General features: G+C 63.6%; 3 protein-coding genes across 5 annotated transcripts in view; 1 reads left to right on the forward strand and 2 right to left on the reverse strand.

Annotated features, from left to right (window-relative positions):
* The window catches only part of ZFTRAF1 (zinc finger TRAF-type containing 1), a 37,409-nt gene extending 32,861 nt beyond the window's left edge, over positions 1-4,548 (reverse strand). The window contains exon 1 of one of the 2 annotated variants that reach the window (XR_009460604.1): positions 4,163-4,543. Coding sequence is in view for 1 of the 2 variants with exons in the window: in XM_059723663.1 (XP_059579646.1) it covers positions 4,163-4,480 (318 nt within the window). In the remaining variant the exon portion in view is untranslated. Of the gene's footprint in view, positions 1-4,162 lie in introns of both variants that reach the window. The other variant, XM_059723663.1, reaches the window with a different exon arrangement.
* Positions 4,549-10,524: 5,976 nt separating this feature from the next.
* Positions 10,525-14,638, reverse strand: TMEM276 (transmembrane protein 276). Of its 2 annotated transcripts, none has more exons than XM_059723665.1 (5): positions 14,571-14,638; positions 13,913-14,187; positions 12,916-13,173; positions 12,217-12,328; positions 10,525-11,682 (listed from the first exon to the last, which is right to left on the reverse strand). In XM_059723665.1, the coding sequence occupies exons 4-5, from the start codon at positions 12,304-12,306 to the stop codon at positions 11,149-11,151; spliced, it is 624 nt and encodes a 207-aa protein (XP_059579648.1). In that variant the 5' UTR covers positions 12,307-12,328; positions 12,916-13,173; positions 13,913-14,187; positions 14,571-14,638; the 3' UTR covers positions 10,525-11,148. The 2 variants fall into 2 exon arrangements, with proteins under 2 accessions (XP_059579648.1, XP_019341395.1); XM_019485850.2 differs by lacking the exon at positions 14,571-14,638 and adding an exon at positions 14,374-14,462.
* Positions 14,639-14,741: 103 nt separating this feature from the next.
* On the forward strand, positions 14,742-16,994 carry LOC109286522 (flap endonuclease 1). The gene is made up of 7 exons (XM_059723664.1): positions 14,742-15,119; positions 15,223-15,313; positions 15,596-15,698; positions 15,855-15,900; positions 16,113-16,198; positions 16,414-16,550; positions 16,741-16,994. Exons 1-7 carry the CDS (start codon positions 15,038-15,040, stop codon positions 16,982-16,984), a joined length of 789 nt encoding a protein of 262 aa, XP_059579647.1. The 5' UTR covers positions 14,742-15,037; the 3' UTR covers positions 16,985-16,994.
* The last annotated feature ends 748 nt before the right edge of the window (positions 16,995-17,742 follow it).

A 17,742-nucleotide genomic window follows, 5' to 3' on the forward strand; every position in this document is an offset into this window, starting at 1 on the left:
AAAACAACCTAAGGCATGACGGACGCAGCCTACAAGCAGAGCAGGCGTTTCCTTCTGTGTTCGAGGATCAGGCAGGGGAAGCGTGGGCTCCACTGGCATGATGGCAGCACTTTGAATGCCACGACGAGTCACGAGATGGCCCACAACTTTCTCATGCAGTTATCTTGTTTCAAAGCAGCCTCGCTTCCTCTGGAAGATTTATCTCCTGTGCGGTCCCTGCATGAGCCACTTTTGGCCACTTTCTGACCCATCAGGGCCCGCCTCCTCCTAGCCTCATTAACTGTATGGTCTTACTGCTGTGGCTTTCTTCCTCAGCTGAAACCTCCCACCCCTGTTACTCCACTGTCAGGAACCGTCTTGAGTTGCATTAGGGCTGTGAGAGTTGTGACCAGTTTTTACAGAAGCATGATGCTGGCTGCTGTGGTCCCTCTGCTTTACCTGTGGCAGGTTCAGAAGTGATGTCTTGTGCTGCGTCAGGGTTGACTAAGATCAGACAACGGCTTTGTCTGGGATAGTTTGGACAGTTGGTCTAGATATGACCTCTGGAAGTCCACCCAGCTCTACTTTTCTATGATTTTTTTTGGCTGGCACAGCCAGAGCCTGCCCGTGTGTCTCCACTTCCCCAAGTGCCCATAAGTTAATCAAGAGGTATTCCTGCACAGGGAATGCTCAGGTACTATGACAGAGTTACCAGCAGCTGGAATACAAAGGATAATTGCTGTTGGGTCACTTATCCACCTCTTGATCATCAGGTTCTGCTGCATCTTTGTAAATGATCAAAGACTTGTACACATGGCAAAGAAGCTCCTGGCACAAAGGTATATTATGACTAAGAGAAAATGCAGGGTGTGCACTGGTATTATATGGTATTATATCTGAACTAAAATACAGGATTACTTTCTACAGTCAAGTTTACCAGCCTAGGCCCAGAGTTTGCTTGTTCCATCCCCACCCTCACAAATCACAACTAAGATGCAACTTCTTGAAGAGGTCAGGCCAGGCAAACAGATACTGGAATGGGTAGGAGGTGATTTTTCTCCATGCTTGTTGCAGTGTTTTGCAAAGTCAAACAGAGCAATGAAGTTTTTTAAGTTTTACACTGCCACGGGCTGGCCAAAACAATATACGGACTCTTAAGGCAGGAGATAGTGCTCTCCAGACGCATCTAATCACACCCCCCATCCAGGACTCCAAAGCTCTCCAGACCCCTGTCCTCAGTAGACACTACCACTTTACAGATGGTAAGACTGTGAAATAAGCAACTCTTTCTCCAAAGTATCACAGAGCAAGTCTGCAGCACAGCAGGGACCTGGGCCCAGTACCATACCTCCCAGCCCCCTGCCTGATGCACAAAATCATCCTCTCACTCAACTGGCTGCATCTTCACTAGAAAGGTGGGCCCACAGCACCCAGTTGAGAGGCCGTGTTTCTGTCTTAGCTTACCAGAGCCCTGCAGATCTTTGTGGGGCTGCAGCCTGTTCCCCCCAGCAAGCTGGAGTACAGGCCATATTTAGCACAGTGTGTCCAGGCCCATTTATGCTGGTATGACTTACATATCTTACTGGGGTGATCTGACCCCAGTCTACTTCCTGTCCCTGGGGCAGAAGACCGGACCCAATGATCTCGTGAGGTTCCTTCTAGCCCTAATGTCTATGACATCTGTGAAACATCAGTGTGCAAACACAACGCAAGAACAGACAGAAGCCGCTGCCGACAGTTATGGCTAGTACAGAGCCTTGCCACAAGGTGGGAGAGGAGGTGATAACTTACCTACCTGGGGTAGCAAGTGGGGAGCATGGCTGTTGCTCTGCTGGTCCAGGAAACGCACAAAAAGGAAGGTGACCTGAAGAGAGCACTCTGTACCCAAAAGCTGGTCTTGCATCTCCCAACTATACAGCCAGTCCAACAAAAGATATACCCCCCTTCCCACCCAAACTCTCCCTACTCTGCCACGGGTACACTGTTACTAAACTGCAGGCACAATGCTTATGCCAGCATACTTTATACCAGTAGTTTTAACCCATTACCCCCCCCCCACACACACACATAATGCTACGTCATAGGCCTGCCAGCAGAGATGAGTGGAAGGCCAGGCTTCATGTCACAGTGTTTACTCCCCGCCCCTCCCCAGCAGTACAAGATGTCCAAGCCCTTAAATGAGGTTCGGACATCTCACAAAAGCAGCTCTGACATTCCCCACGCATGTACAAACATGCAGCTCGAGCCTCTCAGAGGCTCTCAGGATGCTGAGACGTGTGTGTCAAGGAAGTATCCGACCCCCTGCTTTGCTTTGAGCAGCCTCAGCATGAAGACTGAGGGGCTGCAGCAAGTCTGCTGGGCTGGATGGGAGTAGACCCAGCCTGGCCTATCCACAAAACCAGGGGTGCTTGCCCCCCCCTCGCAGGGCAGACTTGGCCAGTAGAGCAATGTGATACAGCTTGCGGGGCTCCCCGAGGGTCTGGAAACTTAGCAGGGGGAAAGAGTGGCAGTTAATGTGTTGCCACTGCTCCCCCAAGCCCTGCAGCCCAGACGATACAACCCTGCGCGTGAGATTCCTCCAGCACGCAGAGCACCAGGGCTAGGAAGGCAGGGCCCGGTCCGGTGTGCGGGGCTGGGGTGTGACCACAACCGGGACCACAGATGTGATGCACGTCTGGGACCGATGCCCAATGTAGCGTGCGTCTGATCAGGCCCACAGACCCACCCCACCCTCACCTGGCCCGCGGGGCCAAGAGGCTGGGCACCACTGCACGAGACCCCGTCCCTCCAAATTTACCACGGTGCCAATCTCTGGCCAGGTAGCGGATGAGACGCCCCCGAGGTCCCGCACGCACAGAACAAACTGCACGCCACGCATCTCACCCCACCCTTCCCCAACCCGTGCAAAGCTGGCCCAGACTCAAAGAGGACTGAAGAAAAGATCCGCTGGCAAGTATGCTCTTTTCTGTGGGTCTGTGCAGATGCAGACAGGCCTCTTGCTGTTCACGGCTATTTAATCCGTCACGAGGCATTTTAAGGCTCCTAATTGAATCTGCCAGGGGAATTCCACTGCTCCCAAAGAGCTGCAGACTGGTTTAAACCAGCCTGGCCAAAAATCACAAGCCTGCCTGCTTCGCTAACTCGTGAAGGCAGCGGCGATTTCATGGCAATCCAAAACCTGAAGCGCCGTCACCAATAATGAGACCATTGTCCTCCGCTGCCAAAGTTCCCCAGCCGGGGAGTCGGCCGCAGCTCTCCCTCGAGGAGGAGGAGGAGGGAGCTGAATCACAAACCGTTTCCTCGGGAAGAGAGGAAAAATACACCTTGCGCACCGTAAAGGCCGATACGGGGCCTAGGAGGGAGAGGGGCAGCACCGGCAGCACGTGACACGTCTTCCCTCCCCGGGGCTTTCCTCCCAATGAAATCCCGGAGCCGCACAAAGATGGGGCGAGGAAGGTCGTGGTGCACAAGTCCCGGCGCGAGCACAAAGCCACGACCCGCCCCGCTCTCCTGCTCCGCAAACTTTCCCTGCCTCTCCCTGCAAGCAAGCAGCCATTTTACACGATCCCCGCATCTCCCCGAGCCCGGGAAGGGAGCGCGGGCGCAGACGTGGCGGCACCGCTCACAATAAACCTCCGCCGAGGCCGTCGCCCGCTGCCGTCACGTTTAACGTGTTATCAGTGCCTGGTCGGCGACCACCGAGGCAACGACCTTTGCGTTTCGGCCCTCGGCTAATGCGGCTCTCGAGGCTTCCCGCGCCGGGCGCCAGCCCCCCGCGGTCCTCCCGAGCCGGGTCGCCGCCGTGCCACAAAATGGATGCTGGCAGGACGGGCCCGCTCGCCGCCACGCCGCGGTGCCCGGCCCGGGGCTGCCCCCTTCCCTCCCTCCCCCGCCCGGCCGGCCGGCCAGGGGCACAGGGCAGTGCGCGCACGCTCATGTCGCAGGCCCGGCTCCGGGGGTCGTGGGAGCCGGCGGGCGGGGGGGAGGGAGGCAGGGAGGTGGAGGTAAGGGGGGGCGGGGGGGTGGTTTTCCCTCTTCTTCCCAGCCCTCCATCTTCCCCGGCGGGACGCAGCCCGTCCTCCTGCGCAGAGGCCTTGCTGCGCCGAGCCCCAGGCCCGGGGGGGGGGGGGGTGCAGGGCGCTGCATGCTGCCCCCCCACAAAGAGGGATGGGGGAGGGGGTACCTGGTAGACCGAGGCCTTGGGCAGGTCGAGGCAGACGGTGCAGCAGAGCACGGAGTAGAGCCGCTCCTCCAGCTTCACGCTGCCCGCCGCGCCCTCGGCCCCGCCGCCGCCGCCCGCCGCCTTCAGCCGCTTCTTGGGCGGCGCGTCCGGGTCGACGCCGGCCTCGGCGAGCGGCAGCGGCCGCGGCTCCTCGGCGCCCCCCGCCGCCTCCCCGCCCAGCCCCGCCGCCGACGGCGCCGCGGCCGCGGAGGAGACCGAGGAGGAGGAGGAGGCGGCGGCGGCCGCGCCCCCGGGCTCCCGCTCCTCCGCGCCCGACATGGCCTCGCCTCACGCCGCCACCATCTTGGCCCGCCTCACGGCGCCGCCGCCTCCATCTTGGCCGGCCCTCGCACCGCCCCCGCCGCCGGCCCCGCCCCGGCCAATCGCCGCGCCGCACGGGGTCGGAGGGGGCGGGCGCTGCGTCCGCATGGGCCAATCGACACAAAGGGGAGGGGAGGCCCCGCCCACGCCGCTATTTTTTTTTCGTTTTTTTTATTGAAAGAATTGAAAACTTTATTGACGGCCCGCTGGGGGGAGACAGTGCGGGGGGAGGGGCCGGGGACGAGAGCAGGGGCAAGGGGGAGGGGCTAGGGGGCAAGAGGGGCTATTGGGCGGGGCTAGGGATAAGGAGGGGCCTTGGGGCAAGATGGGGGGGCTAGGGAATAGGAGGGGCAGCCGGGGGAGGGGCTATGGGGCAAGAGGGGGATGGGCTAGGGGCAAGAGGGAGAGGAGCCGGAGTCAAGAGGCTGCAAGGGGGAGGGGATGGGCAAGAGGGGGTGGGGCTAGGGGGCAAGCAGGGGTGGGGCTGTGGTCAAGACGCAGCAAGGGGGAGGGGCTGGGGGCAAGGAGGGGAAGGCGGGGGGGGTGGGTCCAGGGGGCAAGGGGAGAGGGGCTGTGGTCAAGAGGCAGCAAGGGGGTGGAGTTAGGGGCAAGAGGGGCTGGGGGGCGGGGCCAGGGCAGGCAGGGCAGGGCCATGGAGCGCTGGTGCCCGCAGGTCAGTGGCCCGTGTGTGGCCCTCAGAGCCGTGGGGGCCGCTCGGGCCCCTCCAGGCTGCCCCTGCCCGACTGGGGCAGGAGGCGCTGGCAGTGGGGCGGGAGCCGAGGGGCGAGGCCCTGGCGGAGCTCAGCAGCCTCGAAGGCCATCAGCTCTCACCCCAGCTCTGTGGGGCCGCCATCGCTGCCCCGAGCCTGGGGCCCGGGAGCCTGGCAGCGCATTTGCAGGTCCTTTCTGCTTTGTGTTAAATGAAACCAAGCCCGTGTCGGCCAGGACCTTTGCCTGCCCATCCCGTCTGCACGGTGGAGGCAGAACAGCCGTGCAAGGGGGTGCAACGTGCCAGACGTCGCTCGCTGCTCTGGCCTGGCCCCGCCGTGCCCGGCTGCTCCTGGCCATCGCAGCAGGACTGCGTTTGCTACCGTGCGGTGACCTGGGATCCAGAGCCCAGCGCCCGGGGCCGTCAGCCGGATGTCACGGGGGAGTCACGCGCCACGCTCGTGCTCGGTCACCCGCTCCTATGAGGCACCGGGAGGCAGCTCGGGGATGAACCGGGCTGTGCCCTGGAAGGGAGCGAGGGACACGGCAGGGCAAGGTGCTCCTCGTCCTCCCCCTGGCTGGGCCCTAAATACACCCCCTGGTGCAGCAGATTCTCCTGCCGGGCCCGTGTCCATGTCTGTGCTCACGCTCCTCGCGTGCCTCCAGAGTGGATCGAGCCGCCCCGTGTTCAGGACCACTGGGGGGGGCGGAGGGGAAAGGGCCTGGAGAGGCTGCATCGTGGCCCCGGGGGCAGGTTGGACAAATCTTCCCCCCAGACGGGGTCAGCCTGGAGACAAGAGCTCCAACCCCCTCCACCAGCATGTGGACTGGAAGCCTCCACTAGGGGCTGCTGGGGGCCCGTGCCCAGGCTTAATGGCAAACCCCACATTTTCTCCAGGGTCTTGGTCCCCCGTGTCCTCCCGTTTGTGGGCCCGCAAAGACCCCTGTGCAGAACTGAGCTCAACCTGGTCCTTTCGGGTGCCACGGCCCCTCGCCAAGCTCTGCCAGGAAACGGAGGTTGAAAATCAGATGGAAAAGAGCCCCAAGGACAGTCCAGGGCTGGGATGGCTGCACAGGGGGGAAGGATTCACCCTGGGGTGCTGCGTGATGGGAGACCTCGGACCCAGGCCATGGGGGATGCTCCGTCTCCGGCTGCCCTGGCATCCCAGGGCTGGACCATGCGGGGAGATGCTGTGGCCAAACCAAGCCATTGGGCTGCACCCAGGGGAGGGGGGCAAGACCGGTCCCCAGACACTGCCGGCAAAGGGGAGCAGCTGGGGACTGTCCCGGGCCTGGGCTCTACAGGTGACCTGACCACCTTGGTTGCAGGGAAGCCCATGGGGGTGCTGGGGCTGGCCCTGCGGGTCCCCAGCCTGCCCCACTGCAGTGTGCACTGAACCCCCGTCCAGGATCAGGGCCATACCTTGGTTAGGCCAGGGGTAGTGCGTGGTCCCTGCTGCAGCTGGGTCACGTCAGTGCCTTCCCCCAGCCCCTGGGCCTGGCCTTCCCTGCTCTCGCGGCTCCTTGAATCCGTCCCACAGCATCCCCTAATGCTGCTCTGACGGTCCAGGCACCGGGAGGGCTTGGCTGAGGCAGGCCTCCTGTCCAGGCTGCTGCCGAGTGGGCTGGAAACCTTTCCCAATCCAGCAAGGAGGCTTATTTAAAGGATGTCAGAGCTGCCACAGACGGGGGCAGACCCAGGTCCATCCTGCCCAGTCCCCTGTGTCCCACGGGGCAGGGAGCGGAGCTGGAGGGAGCGTGACGGGGGCCGAGCAGGGTTTTCCCGTTCCTCTCCCCCTGCAGCCTCCAGCACTGAGGTCCAGGCAGGGCTGGTGCAGAGGCCGTGCCCCTCGCTCCCTGCTCCAGAGCCACCGATGCCCCTTTCCTCCACGCACGTGTCCAAGCCCTTTCTCCCAAGGAAGGAAAGCAGAGCCCAGCAGGCCCTGGAGCAAACTCCACCCCAGCCAGCGCGGGGGCCAGGCATTTCTACCCCCCACCAGTCCCTGGAGCGGGGGGTGACATTGCTGCGAGCTGCTGGGGCTCTCAGCGCCTGCCCCAGCCACGGAGCCCTTCTCTGGAGGTGCTATGGGCTCTGCTTCTGGGAAAGGTGCGTTCCACCATGCCTGGCACACACGTGTCCACTTTCTTTCCGGGTACACGCATGTTTTCACACGTTCACTCTCCTTTGGGGGCTCCATGCTTGTCCATAAGCACTGCCTTCATGCTTGTAACAGCCATGTAGGCAGGAGAGCCATGTTTTCATGCGTGTGTGTGTATGAGGGTCATGTGTGTCATGGCTCCGTACATAAGGGCCATATGTGTGCCGGTGCACGAGGGCTGTGCGTGTGCATGTGAGGGCTTTACGTACACTGATGTGTGTAAGCAGGCAAGTCACGTGTGTGCTGGCACGTGCATGTAGGTCTGTGTGTGCACCAGTGTGTGTGAAGGAGGGCTGCATCTGTGTACCAGTGTGTGCTGGTGCGTGTGTATAAGAGCTGTATCTGTGCTGGAGGGTATGCACAAGGGCCATGCATGTGTTGTGTGTGTAGGAGGGCTCTGTGTGCACCAGCGCGTGTGATGGCGTGTATAGGAGAGCTGGTAGGCGTGCTGCAATGCTCGTGCATGTGTGGCTGGTGCAGGGAATCATCCTTCCTCGCCGGGAACTGGACAAAGACCCCAGTGCTTGAGCCAAGAGCTGCGGCAGCCCTCCTGGGCCCTGCAAACCCGGCCTGGCTGGGCGGGAGCACCTGCCCCAGAAACAGCTGCATCTGGGTAGGGCAATGCCTCTGCTACAGGCTTGCTGGACAACCTTGGCCACATCCCTTCATCTCTCTGGGCCTGTTCGCTGCACAGACCAGTGTTCCCATGGGCCAGATTCCCCAGAGCCCTGGCCCAGGGCAAGGCGAGGGCTGCTGGGACCCTAGTGCCTGCGCCTGCCCCATGGGGGGCCGGCCATGCCGGGCAAACACAGAGCAGGAGGCGCCCAGGAAACAGGCATCACACGGGGGTCACTGCATCCAGGTCATACGTGCCCCTCCCGACTTCACCATCCAGGGTACTTCCTCCTGCCGTGACTCAGTCTGCCCACCTACACAATGGGGTCAGTGACACGTACCTGCCAGGCTGGCCCAAATGAGGGTGAGGAGGGCCGTCCGCAGAGGCTCAGGTCAGGAGTGGGTGGCACAGCCTAATTGCTATTTACCTGATAGCAGGGGAGGCTGCTCCCAGCCACAGCTTTGGCTCAGGCACACGGAGCCAGATGCCTGGAGGCACTGAGTGCCCTGCACCCTGTGGCTGTGGACCCTCTCCTCGACCAGTGATGGAGAGGCCCCCCTTCCCTCCCTGCTCCATTCTCCAAGCAGCTGCCCCCAGTGCGTTCTCCAGCCCCACGTTCAGCAGAGCCAGGCACGTCCCATCGCAGGCAGGCACGCCAGGCGCAGAGCAGCACCCGAACAGGAGCCAGCAGCCCCTGGGCTGCATGAACAGCGGGGTCTCCTGCACATCCAGGGTGGCAATTCCCAGCTCGGTCCAGGCCCGGGGAGGCCTCCCCTGGAGCCCTGGGTCTGGGCTGGGCCCTGCTCGTCACTGACATGGAGAGGCTGCAGAGTCCAGAACAGGGAGGCAAAAAGGATCAGGGGCCTGGGAGACGCGACTGATGAGGACAGGCTGGAAGAGCCAGGGTATTTCGTCTGGGGAAGAGAAGCCCGGGGGTGGGATTTGAGGGTCCTGGCTGGAGGGTCTCGGCCCTGCGCTCAGGCTCAGCCCTGGGGGGGAAGGGATTTCCCCCCTGCTAAGACTGCTTTGCACTGGGCGGGGGGTGCCTTCCTCTGCAGCGGGGGCACAGCCTATGGAGAAGCTGCCCAGGAACCTCAGGGGAACAACAGGCTGGAGCCAGAGCCTGGCAAGCAGCAGCCCAGGAGGGGGGTGGGGGGACAAGCAAAGGGGGTGCAGCAAGGGCAGGACGGGCCCCTCTGCCAGTGGGAGCAGGCCTGGGCAGGCGAGGGACTGCTCCATGCCCAACCCCTGGCTCCGTCACCCCCAGGCATGGAGCAAAGGGTGGATGTGGAGGGCCTGGAGCCCACCCAGGCACACCCGCAGCTCCTACCCCAGCCCCAGTGCCTGCTCACAAGTGTGGCTCCAGGCCTGTTTCCCTGGTGTGACAAAAGGGACAGCTTTGCCCAGCTGCCAGGGCCTGCCCCTGTCGAGGCTACCATGAAGGGAATGAATGAGGTGGGGGAAATGCGGGAGCTCTTCCACGGGTGAACTATCCTGACAGCCCCCTGAAAGAGCACAGGCCCGTCACACCACCCCATACCCTAGCACCTCCCTCACCCGCAGCCGAGCGGGTTCTGTCCAGAGCCAAACTGGTCTGGGAGCTGCACGACCTGGGAAAGCCCAGTTGGGGACTGGCCCAGCTCAGCACCCAGCAGCCGGAAAGGCCTCAGCCCCAGGGGAAGGAAGCAATCCTGCCTGATGCCCGGGGAAGCCTGTGGGAACCTAGCAGGGACGCCAGCCAGAGCAGAAGGGCTATGGGGACTGTTGGGGAACAGGCAGGTTATCCCACAAAAGAAGAGGGACAGGCCCTGCCTGCAGGCAGGCACTCCTGGCCTGATGAAGCTGTTGGATGAGGCTAGCACTGGAGGTGACATGCCAGGAAGGAACCAGCTGCGCACGGGGCTGGTGCCATCCGCGATCAGGACGAGGAGCAGGGCTCGGCCCCGACAGTGCCCAGGGAGAGAGGAGTCTTGCAGCTGCAAGGCCTGATGCTGATCCCTGCCAGACGCTGCCCCAGCTCCTCCACTATGGGGAAGGAGCAACAGCCTGATCCTGCTGGGGGCACCTGGGAGCAGATTTCTGCGCTCACATTGCTCCGGGCCCCTTGGCCTCACAGCTCTGGCCACTATGGGTTTTTCACAGCAGACCCAGCTTGCCAAGCCCCAACAGAGACACCGGAGAAAGGCTGGATACCCTGGCAGCTGCCTCCCAGGGGGCATCACCACAGTGCAGCAACCCAGACACGGACATGCCCTCCAGGTCCCCCCACGAGGGTCAGGGTCCCGTGGCTTGTTCCCCATGTCCAGGTGAAGGCATTAACTAGAAACCAATATTTCTGCAACAGCATCAATGGGCAGTCGGGGCACTACCACGAGGGCTAACGCAAGGCTGTGCCCCAGTGGGAGAGGCCACACAGGGCAGAGTCCCAGGGCCTGAAGTGCTGGGGAGGGCAAAGCTGCTGCGTGCCAGGTATGAAGGTGTTTTCAGACCAGCTGAGTTGGAGGCAGCTGGAAAAAAAATCATGGGAATCCTAAATTTAATGCCTGCAAACTCTCCAGGGACTGCACCCCCCCGCTTCAAGGGTGCTTTACATCTGGGGGAGACCTGCCGACCAGAACTGCTTGGCTTGGCTGCTCCGCCCCAGCAGGCACCAGGCTCCCCAGCATTGGGGTGTGTGGATGGACTGGAGCAGTCCCGTCTCTGTGGTGGCCCTGGCTAAGGGCTGCAGGCTCCTCCGGTTCCCTCGAGTCTGGCGCTGGCCAACAGCAGCAGGCAACGACCAGCAGGCCCAATGCCCAGGTTCTCCCTGGAAGGCTGGGTCTGCATGAGAGCTCCTGGAGTTGGCTCCACAGCCCCTGCGCTGAGCCCGGAGGCCCAGGGCGACAGTCAGCACCTTTCACAGGAGCAGTACAACAATCTCCTGCCCCCCCAGGGGCAGCTGCGGGCAATCACCAGGACCTGGTCTCCGGCATCCTCCCCCCAGCATGAAGCAGGACTCCCTGAGCTTCAACCCATCACACATTGGTCCCAAATCTCGCGAGCTGCGGGGATGCGCATGTTGTAACGCCACTGTCTGCCAGCCAGGACGCAGCCTTCCACTGAGCGGAGCAGGGCTTGGTCATGTCGCAGGATGACAGCTGTGACTACCAGGCAGAGAGCAGCCTCTGAGCCTCCTGCTCCAGGTCGCGGTGCTGGGTGCGGAGAGCCTGCTGCAGGGCCAGGCTGCCTGCTGCCAAGAGGTAGCAGACAGCATCTTCCTCCGCAAGCAGCGGCAGCCCGTCCAGCCCTGCCCCAGACAGCAGGCCAGCAGCGCCCAGCGCCAGGCTGCCCAGCACCCCGCAAGCATTGGTGGTGAACACGGAGAGGATGAGGATGGTGATGGCAGTCACCAAGGCGACGGACCGGGCCACCACGGCCCTGCCCTCCTCGGTGAGGTAGCCAGAGCCGGCGGCCAGCAGCAGTGCCCCGCCCAAGAGCAGGTTGGCCGTGGAGTGGTCGCCGTTCAGCCAGTGGAAGCCGAAGGCCATGAGAGGGAGGCCAACCACCGTGGAGACCCAGGAGTTGGGTGGGGAGTCTGCCTCCAAGCTAAGCCCCAGGGACGGCCAGAGGGCACCAGCTGCTCCCAGCAGCGCTGCCAGCGCCTGGAGGAGAAACCCAGCCGCAGCGCCACGGTTCACCTGTGGGCACATGGAGGAGAAGGCTCAGAAGCAACCCATGGTGACGGGGAAGAGAGACAGCTCCGGGTGAAGCAGGGGGGGCTCTATCCCGTGGACTGCAGCATGGAGGCAGCGCAGGTGCCAGCCCTCCCAGACACCTCCCCAGCCCTCTAAAAATGCCAGCCAGAGCAGGTTCGAGCCCAGGCATCTGCCTCTGTCCCAAGCACCAGCTGTGCTGCTGGCAGTGCTGCCCCACGCACCGTGCCACCACCTCCTTTCCCACACTTGTAAACAGGCCTTTTATTTACAGCAGCTGCTGCCAAGGGATCAATCAGGGGGCCTCGTCTTCAGGCAGCCCTGTGATCCCTGGCAAAGGACCGCTCTGAATGCAATATGGGGCCACCAGATGGGACCGAGGCCAGCTGGACAGTGGACCTGGGCCAGCTGCTTTTGTGCTGGCAATGCTTCTTTAATGAGGCTAGGAACAGCTGACAGGGTCATTCCAGAGCAAATAAACCCCAAACTGTCTGCGTGTGCCCGGGGGACTGCTCTCACCTCGCTAGTCCGTACAGCCGAGCTCAGAGAGACCGCGCACAGGACGGCGTTGGAAAGAACGGAGCTCCACTCGCTGGGCTTGCCAGCCATCGAGGCACGGGATGGATGGACCCTGCAAAGCAGAGGTGGTGGCTTGGGGGTGTTCTGTAGCCCAAGGGGGTCCCAGCACTCTCCAGGGTTTCCTGAGCCAGGCTGAACCTGCACGCACAGCTCCCAGGCACCGGATCTCACGTGTCAGGGTCCAAAGTCCAACACAGGGAAAACTCCCTGCTACCAGCCTACGACTCTGGTAACTTGGAAGCAGCTGCAGCGGGCTGCCCCCAGATCCCAGACAACATGGACTATCCACCTCTCCCCTACCCCGGCCCAGATTGATTCCTCAGGGCCTGGAACTGGCGGCATCTCAGGGAAGCACCTTGACAGGCACAGCTGGCAGAGGGGCGCTCCCCAGACCAGCAGTGCCTCCAGGAGAGCACTCGTACCCCCAACGGGTCTGGCAGGTAGGACATAGACCTCAGGCCCCAAACTGCATGAGCCACGTTGCCAGCACCTCATAGCACAGTGCACCCAGCAGGCTCAGAGCACAGGACTGTGGCGGAGGCTTGGAACAACTGCAGGGAGGTGCGTGCACCTGCTCCTTGGGCTCTACAGACAGAGCCTGTAGCAGCCTCCCCCACCCCATCCCAGACCATCACTCACCCTGATGCAGGGCTGGGCTCTCTTCACACCTCACTGGCGGGTGCTTCCCCTTAAGAATAGCTGTGTGTTGAGTCAAGCACAGTGGAAAAAGCTGCTTTGGGCACAACTTGCTAATGCCACCAATTCATCTCACCAGCCAGCACCCGATCCTGGGGCTGGCAGGAGCGTCCGGACAACAGGATGTTACAGTGCAGCAGATCTGTCTGGAGCTCACATGATGCCATCCACAGATTTTTATCATACTGCGGTTGCCTTGTTCTGCAAAAGAAACCATTCAAGAGGACAGCTCTGAGCAGAGGCTGCGGGGGCCACTGCCTGAGGAGATTAAGAACACAAGAACTGCTTTTCGTGGGCCAGACCCTAGGTCCGTCTTGCCCGGTCTCCTCTCACGCAGCGGTCATTAATCGCCCCTAGTACTAACAGGGGTTTATAGTTTCCGTGGCGGGTCTGGGACCGTGAAATCCCCTGATGTGTTCAAAGTCCTATCACATAGCAACAAAGAGTGGAGGCTGGAAGGGAGAGTGACCTGGGGATGACCAGGGTTTTCTGCTAGAATCATAGAAAACGAGGGCTGAAGGGAGCTCAGGAGGTCACATCTAGGCCAAACCCCTGCTCCAAGCGGGACCAGCCCCAACTCTGTCATCCCAGCCAGGGCTTTGTCCAGCCGGGTCTTAAACACCTCCAAGGATGGAGATCCCACCACCTCTCTGGGTAACCTGTCCCAGTGCTTCATCACCCTCCTGGTGAGAGTTTTTCCTAATCTCCAACCTCAACTCCCCTTGCTGCAGCTTGAGCCCATTGCTCCTTGTCCTGCCATCTGCCCCCACTGAGACCAGCCCAGCTCCGTCCTCTCTGGATGCAGCCGGCAGCGAGGTGAAGGCTGCTATTCAATCCCCCTCAGTAAATAAATCCCCCGACTTTCTTTTCATCACTATTTTGTAAACCCGTCTCACGTCTCCCCTCAAGTGTCTCTTTTCCTAAGCTGAATAGGCCTGACCTGTTTAGAGCAGGTCCGAGTAAATCAGACGGGCGCTGCGAAGGAGAGTGGAGTCGCAGAGCCGCGGGGCTGGCGGGGACGCGAGGAGGTCCCAGCTAGCCCAGCCCCAGCTCAAGGAAGGGCCAGCCCGTCCGAACCGTCCCAGACCGGCGTGCGTCCAGCTCTGCAGCGGAGATCCCACAACGTCACCTCCGCAATCGCTCCAGGGATTAAATCTCCGACGGGCTGCAGAGGGTCTTGCTGGTCGTTCCTCCCGTCCCGTCCCGTCCCGTCCCCTGAGGACACAGCGCACACATCTGCCCTGACGCCGCCTGCAGCGCTGCAGCCGCGGGCCCGCGGGCTTCCGATGACCCAGGCGGGAAGGACCCCCGAGGGCGTCTAGCGAGACCCTGGCTCGAGGCTGGACCAGCCCTGTCCAAACCACCTGGACAACCCCGCCGTCTCCTCTCCTCTGAACCCACCTCCTCCACGGGGACGAGGCCCGGCACCACCCCACGGCCAGCGCACGGGGGCAGCTCTCCCCCACGGACAGGCTGCCCCCTCCCCTCCCCCACCCAAGACAGGCTGCCCCCACCCCAGTCTGCTGCCCCCCGCCCCCCAAAAACAGGCTGCGCCCCAGGCCAGGCCAGGCTGCCCCCCTCCCCAGGGCCCGCCCGACCTGGCCTCAGCAGCCCCCCTGGAAGCCGCACTTCCGGCAACAAAGGGCGGGGCCACCGAGACGGCAGCTAGAGCGGCGCCGGGGAGACCCACCATCGAGCCGCTCGCGGGCTAGAGCGGCGGCGGAGCCGGGTCGGGACGCCAAGGAGCGGCGCGCGGGGCAGCAAGAGAGGCGCGGGCGGCGGCCCCTGGCGGCGGGAGGGCGCTCGGCAGCGCAGCGCTGCGCGGCGCAGCGCGGGGGCAGGGCGGCCCGCTTGGGGCAGCCCCCTTGCATCCCCGCTGCAGCCTCCTTGGAGCCCTTTGCAACCCCCCTTGGAGCCCATTGCAGCCTCATAACATCCCCGCTGCAGCCCCATTGAAACCTCATTAAAGCCCCATTGCATCCCCACTGCAGCCCCCTTGGAGCCCATTGCAGCCCCATAGCATCCCCGCTCCAGCCCCCTTGGACCTCACTGCAGCCCTGCACCCATGGGCATCGCCAGGCTGGCCGAGCTGGTGCGGGAGGAAGCCCCGGACGCCGTGAGCTTGTGGCCCTTGCAACAGTACCGGGGTGAGCCCCCCGTGCCCCAGCCCGGGGCAGCGCTGGGTGCTGCAGCGGGGCGCCTGGCAGGCCTGCGCCTAGCCTGGCATGACCCGCCTGCCCGGCTCCCCAGGCCGCGCCCTGGCCCTCGACGCCTCCATCGCCTTGTGCCAGTTCCGCTCAGCCATGCCACACATCCTCAACCGGCGCGGGGAGGAGATCAGGTGAGTGCCGCCTGCCTGGGGCCTGCCCCAGCCCCCCGCCCCGCGGCGGGTGCGGGAGCTCGTCCACCCGTTCCCCCAGAGGTGCTGAGTGCTGGGGCTGGGGCTGGGCTGTGCCAATGCTGCTGCCGGCACCAACCCCGCAGGGTCCTGGCTGGAGGGTCTTGCCCCCCTGCTTGGGCTCTGCCCCACGCTGCACTGGGGCAGGAAGGGCTTTCCCCCCTGCTCAGACTGGTTGCACTGGGGGGGAGCTGGGAGCTGCAGGCTGCTGCCTGCGTGTCGCAGTCCCTTGCAGGGGCTGTTCTACCGGACGCTGCATCTGCTGGAGAGCGGCATCAAGCCGGTGTTCGTGTTCGACGGGCAGGCGCCCGCCCTCAAGCAGCCCGTGGTGCGTACAGCCGGGGAGGGATCTAGCCACTTGCTGCACCCCAGCCACAGCTGCATGGCGGGGGGGCGGGGGCAGGGCTCTGCCCCAGCCAGCGGGGGTGCTGCAGGCCCTGGGGCAGGTGTGTCCGGGTCGTAACCACCGCCCCTCTCCCTGCAGCTGGCCCGGCGGGCCGAGGCGGCCGCAGCGAGGCGAGGTGCCTCAGGTAACCGTGCAACCGCAGGGTCTCTTGCTTACCTGCCCTTGCCTTGCCTGGCACCCCCGTGCCCACTGCAGAGCCAGCTCCCCCTGCCCCCGGGCCGGGTTCTTTCCTGGTGGGTGCTGCCTGCTTGCAGCAGCTGGGGGTGCTGGGGCTCAGCTTGGGGGCAGCAGGAGCCTCCCCCCCAGCCCAGCCCCAGGTCCCTCTGCTTTGCTCAGACCCTGGCACGGCTGAAACCCAGTGGAGGCGTTTGAGGGAGGACTGCAAGACCCTGCTGGGCTACCTGGGGGTCCCGTGCGTGCAGGTAACCCAGGGGGAAGGGGCTGGGATGGGTCTGCTCTAGGGGCCCCCCCCCCCCCCGGGCAGCTGCCGTGGCCACCGGTGTCATCCGTTGCCCAGGCCTGTGCCCTCGGGAGTGGGGACAGCCCTGGGGTCTCTGGCCAGGGGGCTCTGCTGGCCATGGCCCAGCGGCGGGGCTGTCCCGGGTGCAGGCAATGCCACGCTCTGTACCTGCGCCAGGCTCCATCGGAGGCAGAAGCCACGTGTGCGGCCCTGGCTAAGTCTGGCCTGGTCTGGGCCACAGCCACGGAGGACATGGACGCCCTGGCCTTCGGGAGCCCCCGGCTGCTCCGTCATCTGCGCGTCACTGGCAGTGGGTGAGTGGGGAGGGACTGGGGGGACCAGAGCCCAGGGTAGCACCAGGGTGGGTACAGGGGGAAGGACCAGGCTGGAAGGGGGCTCTGATTGCAGGGGAGAGCCAGGGTGGGCAGGGGCCATGGTGCAGATGAGGGGGATTTGGGGAATTGGGCATGGGACTGGGGGTCGGGCTTTGCTTGGCTCTTGCAGCGAGGTGGAGGAGATCTCCCTGCCCCACGTGCTGCAGCGGCTGGACATGACCCCCGAGCAGGTTTGTACGGGGCTGCACTGGGGACATGGGGCTGGGTGCTGCATGGACCCAACAGCATCCTGGAGACGGACGGATGCATGCACAGGGGACACGTGCACAGCAGAGTCAGCGTGGGGCTCCTTTACCACCTCTCTGTGCTGGGGGGGGCTGCAGCAAGGGGATGGGGGAGGTCTGTCCTCTTAACCCCGCGCTGCTCCTGGGGCAGTTCGTGGACCTGTGCATCCTGCTGGGCTGTGACTACTGTGGGAAGGTGCGGGGCCTGGGCCCCAAGAAGGCGCTGCGTCTGCTGCGGCAGCACGGCTCCATCGAGCAGCTGCTCCAGCACCTCGATCCCCAGGTACTGCCTGGGCGTGGGGCATGGGGGGGAGGCGGGGGGGCGCAGTAGTGACTCCCATCCCAGCTGCAGCTGCTTGGGGAGGGTGACGGGGGCTGGGGCTGGTCCTTGGCGCCCACAGTGACAGCTCTCTCCGTGGCTGCCCTGTGCCGCGGGGCCTGGCTGCAGTGCCCCTGGGGTGCTCTGCTGCCTGTGGGGTGCAGCCCAACCTGAGGCCCTGGCCCTGGGGTCATTGAAAGCCCCAGGGCTGCCAGGCCCCCTCCATGCTGCTCCAGCCTAGACGTGGCTGCAGCCCTGCTGTTCTTACCCTCATGGCTGTGTGCCCTCCCCCAGAGCTGGGCGCATTTTGGCCATGGGTGGAGCTCTCTGGGAGGGACGGGGTGCTGTCACGTGCGGCTGTTGCAGAAGCACCCGCTGCCCGAGCACTGGGACCTGGCAGGAGCTCGCCGCCTCTTCCTGCAGCCCACGGTGGCCGACGTGGCCCAAGTCACGCTGGAGTGGCGGGACCCCGAGCCCGAGGCGCTGGTGCAGTTCCTGGCCCATGAGAAGCACATGAGGCAGGTGTTGCTCTGTGGAGGAGGGCAGGGCAGCATGGGGGGCTCAGCTG

The sequence above is a fragment of the Alligator mississippiensis genome, chromosome 3, assembly GCF_030867095.1.
Source record: "Alligator mississippiensis isolate rAllMis1 chromosome 3, rAllMis1, whole genome shotgun sequence".
Lineage (NCBI taxonomy): Eukaryota > Metazoa > Chordata > Crocodylia > Alligatoridae > Alligator > Alligator mississippiensis.

Bases quoted from the DNA above. Each gene is read 5' to 3' on its own strand.
- TMEM276 (XM_059723665.1), bottom strand. From the start codon at position 12,306: ATGGCTGGCAAGCCCAGCGAGTGGAGCTCCGTTCTTTCCAACGCCGTC. The intron at 11,683-12,216 runs GTGAGAGCAGTC...ATGTGCCCACAG, and splicing joins CGGCTGTACGGACTAGCGAG to GTGAACCGTGGCGCTGCGGC.
- LOC109286522 (XM_059723664.1), top strand. From the start codon at position 15,038: ATGGGCATCGCCAGGCTGGCCGAGCTGGTGCGGGAGGAAGCCCCGGAC. The intron at 15,699-15,854 runs GTGCGTACAGCC...CTCTCCCTGCAG, and splicing joins CCGCCCTCAAGCAGCCCGTG to CTGGCCCGGCGGGCCGAGGC. The intron at 15,901-16,112 runs GTAACCGTGCAA...TGCTTTGCTCAG, and splicing joins AGCGAGGCGAGGTGCCTCAG to ACCCTGGCACGGCTGAAACC.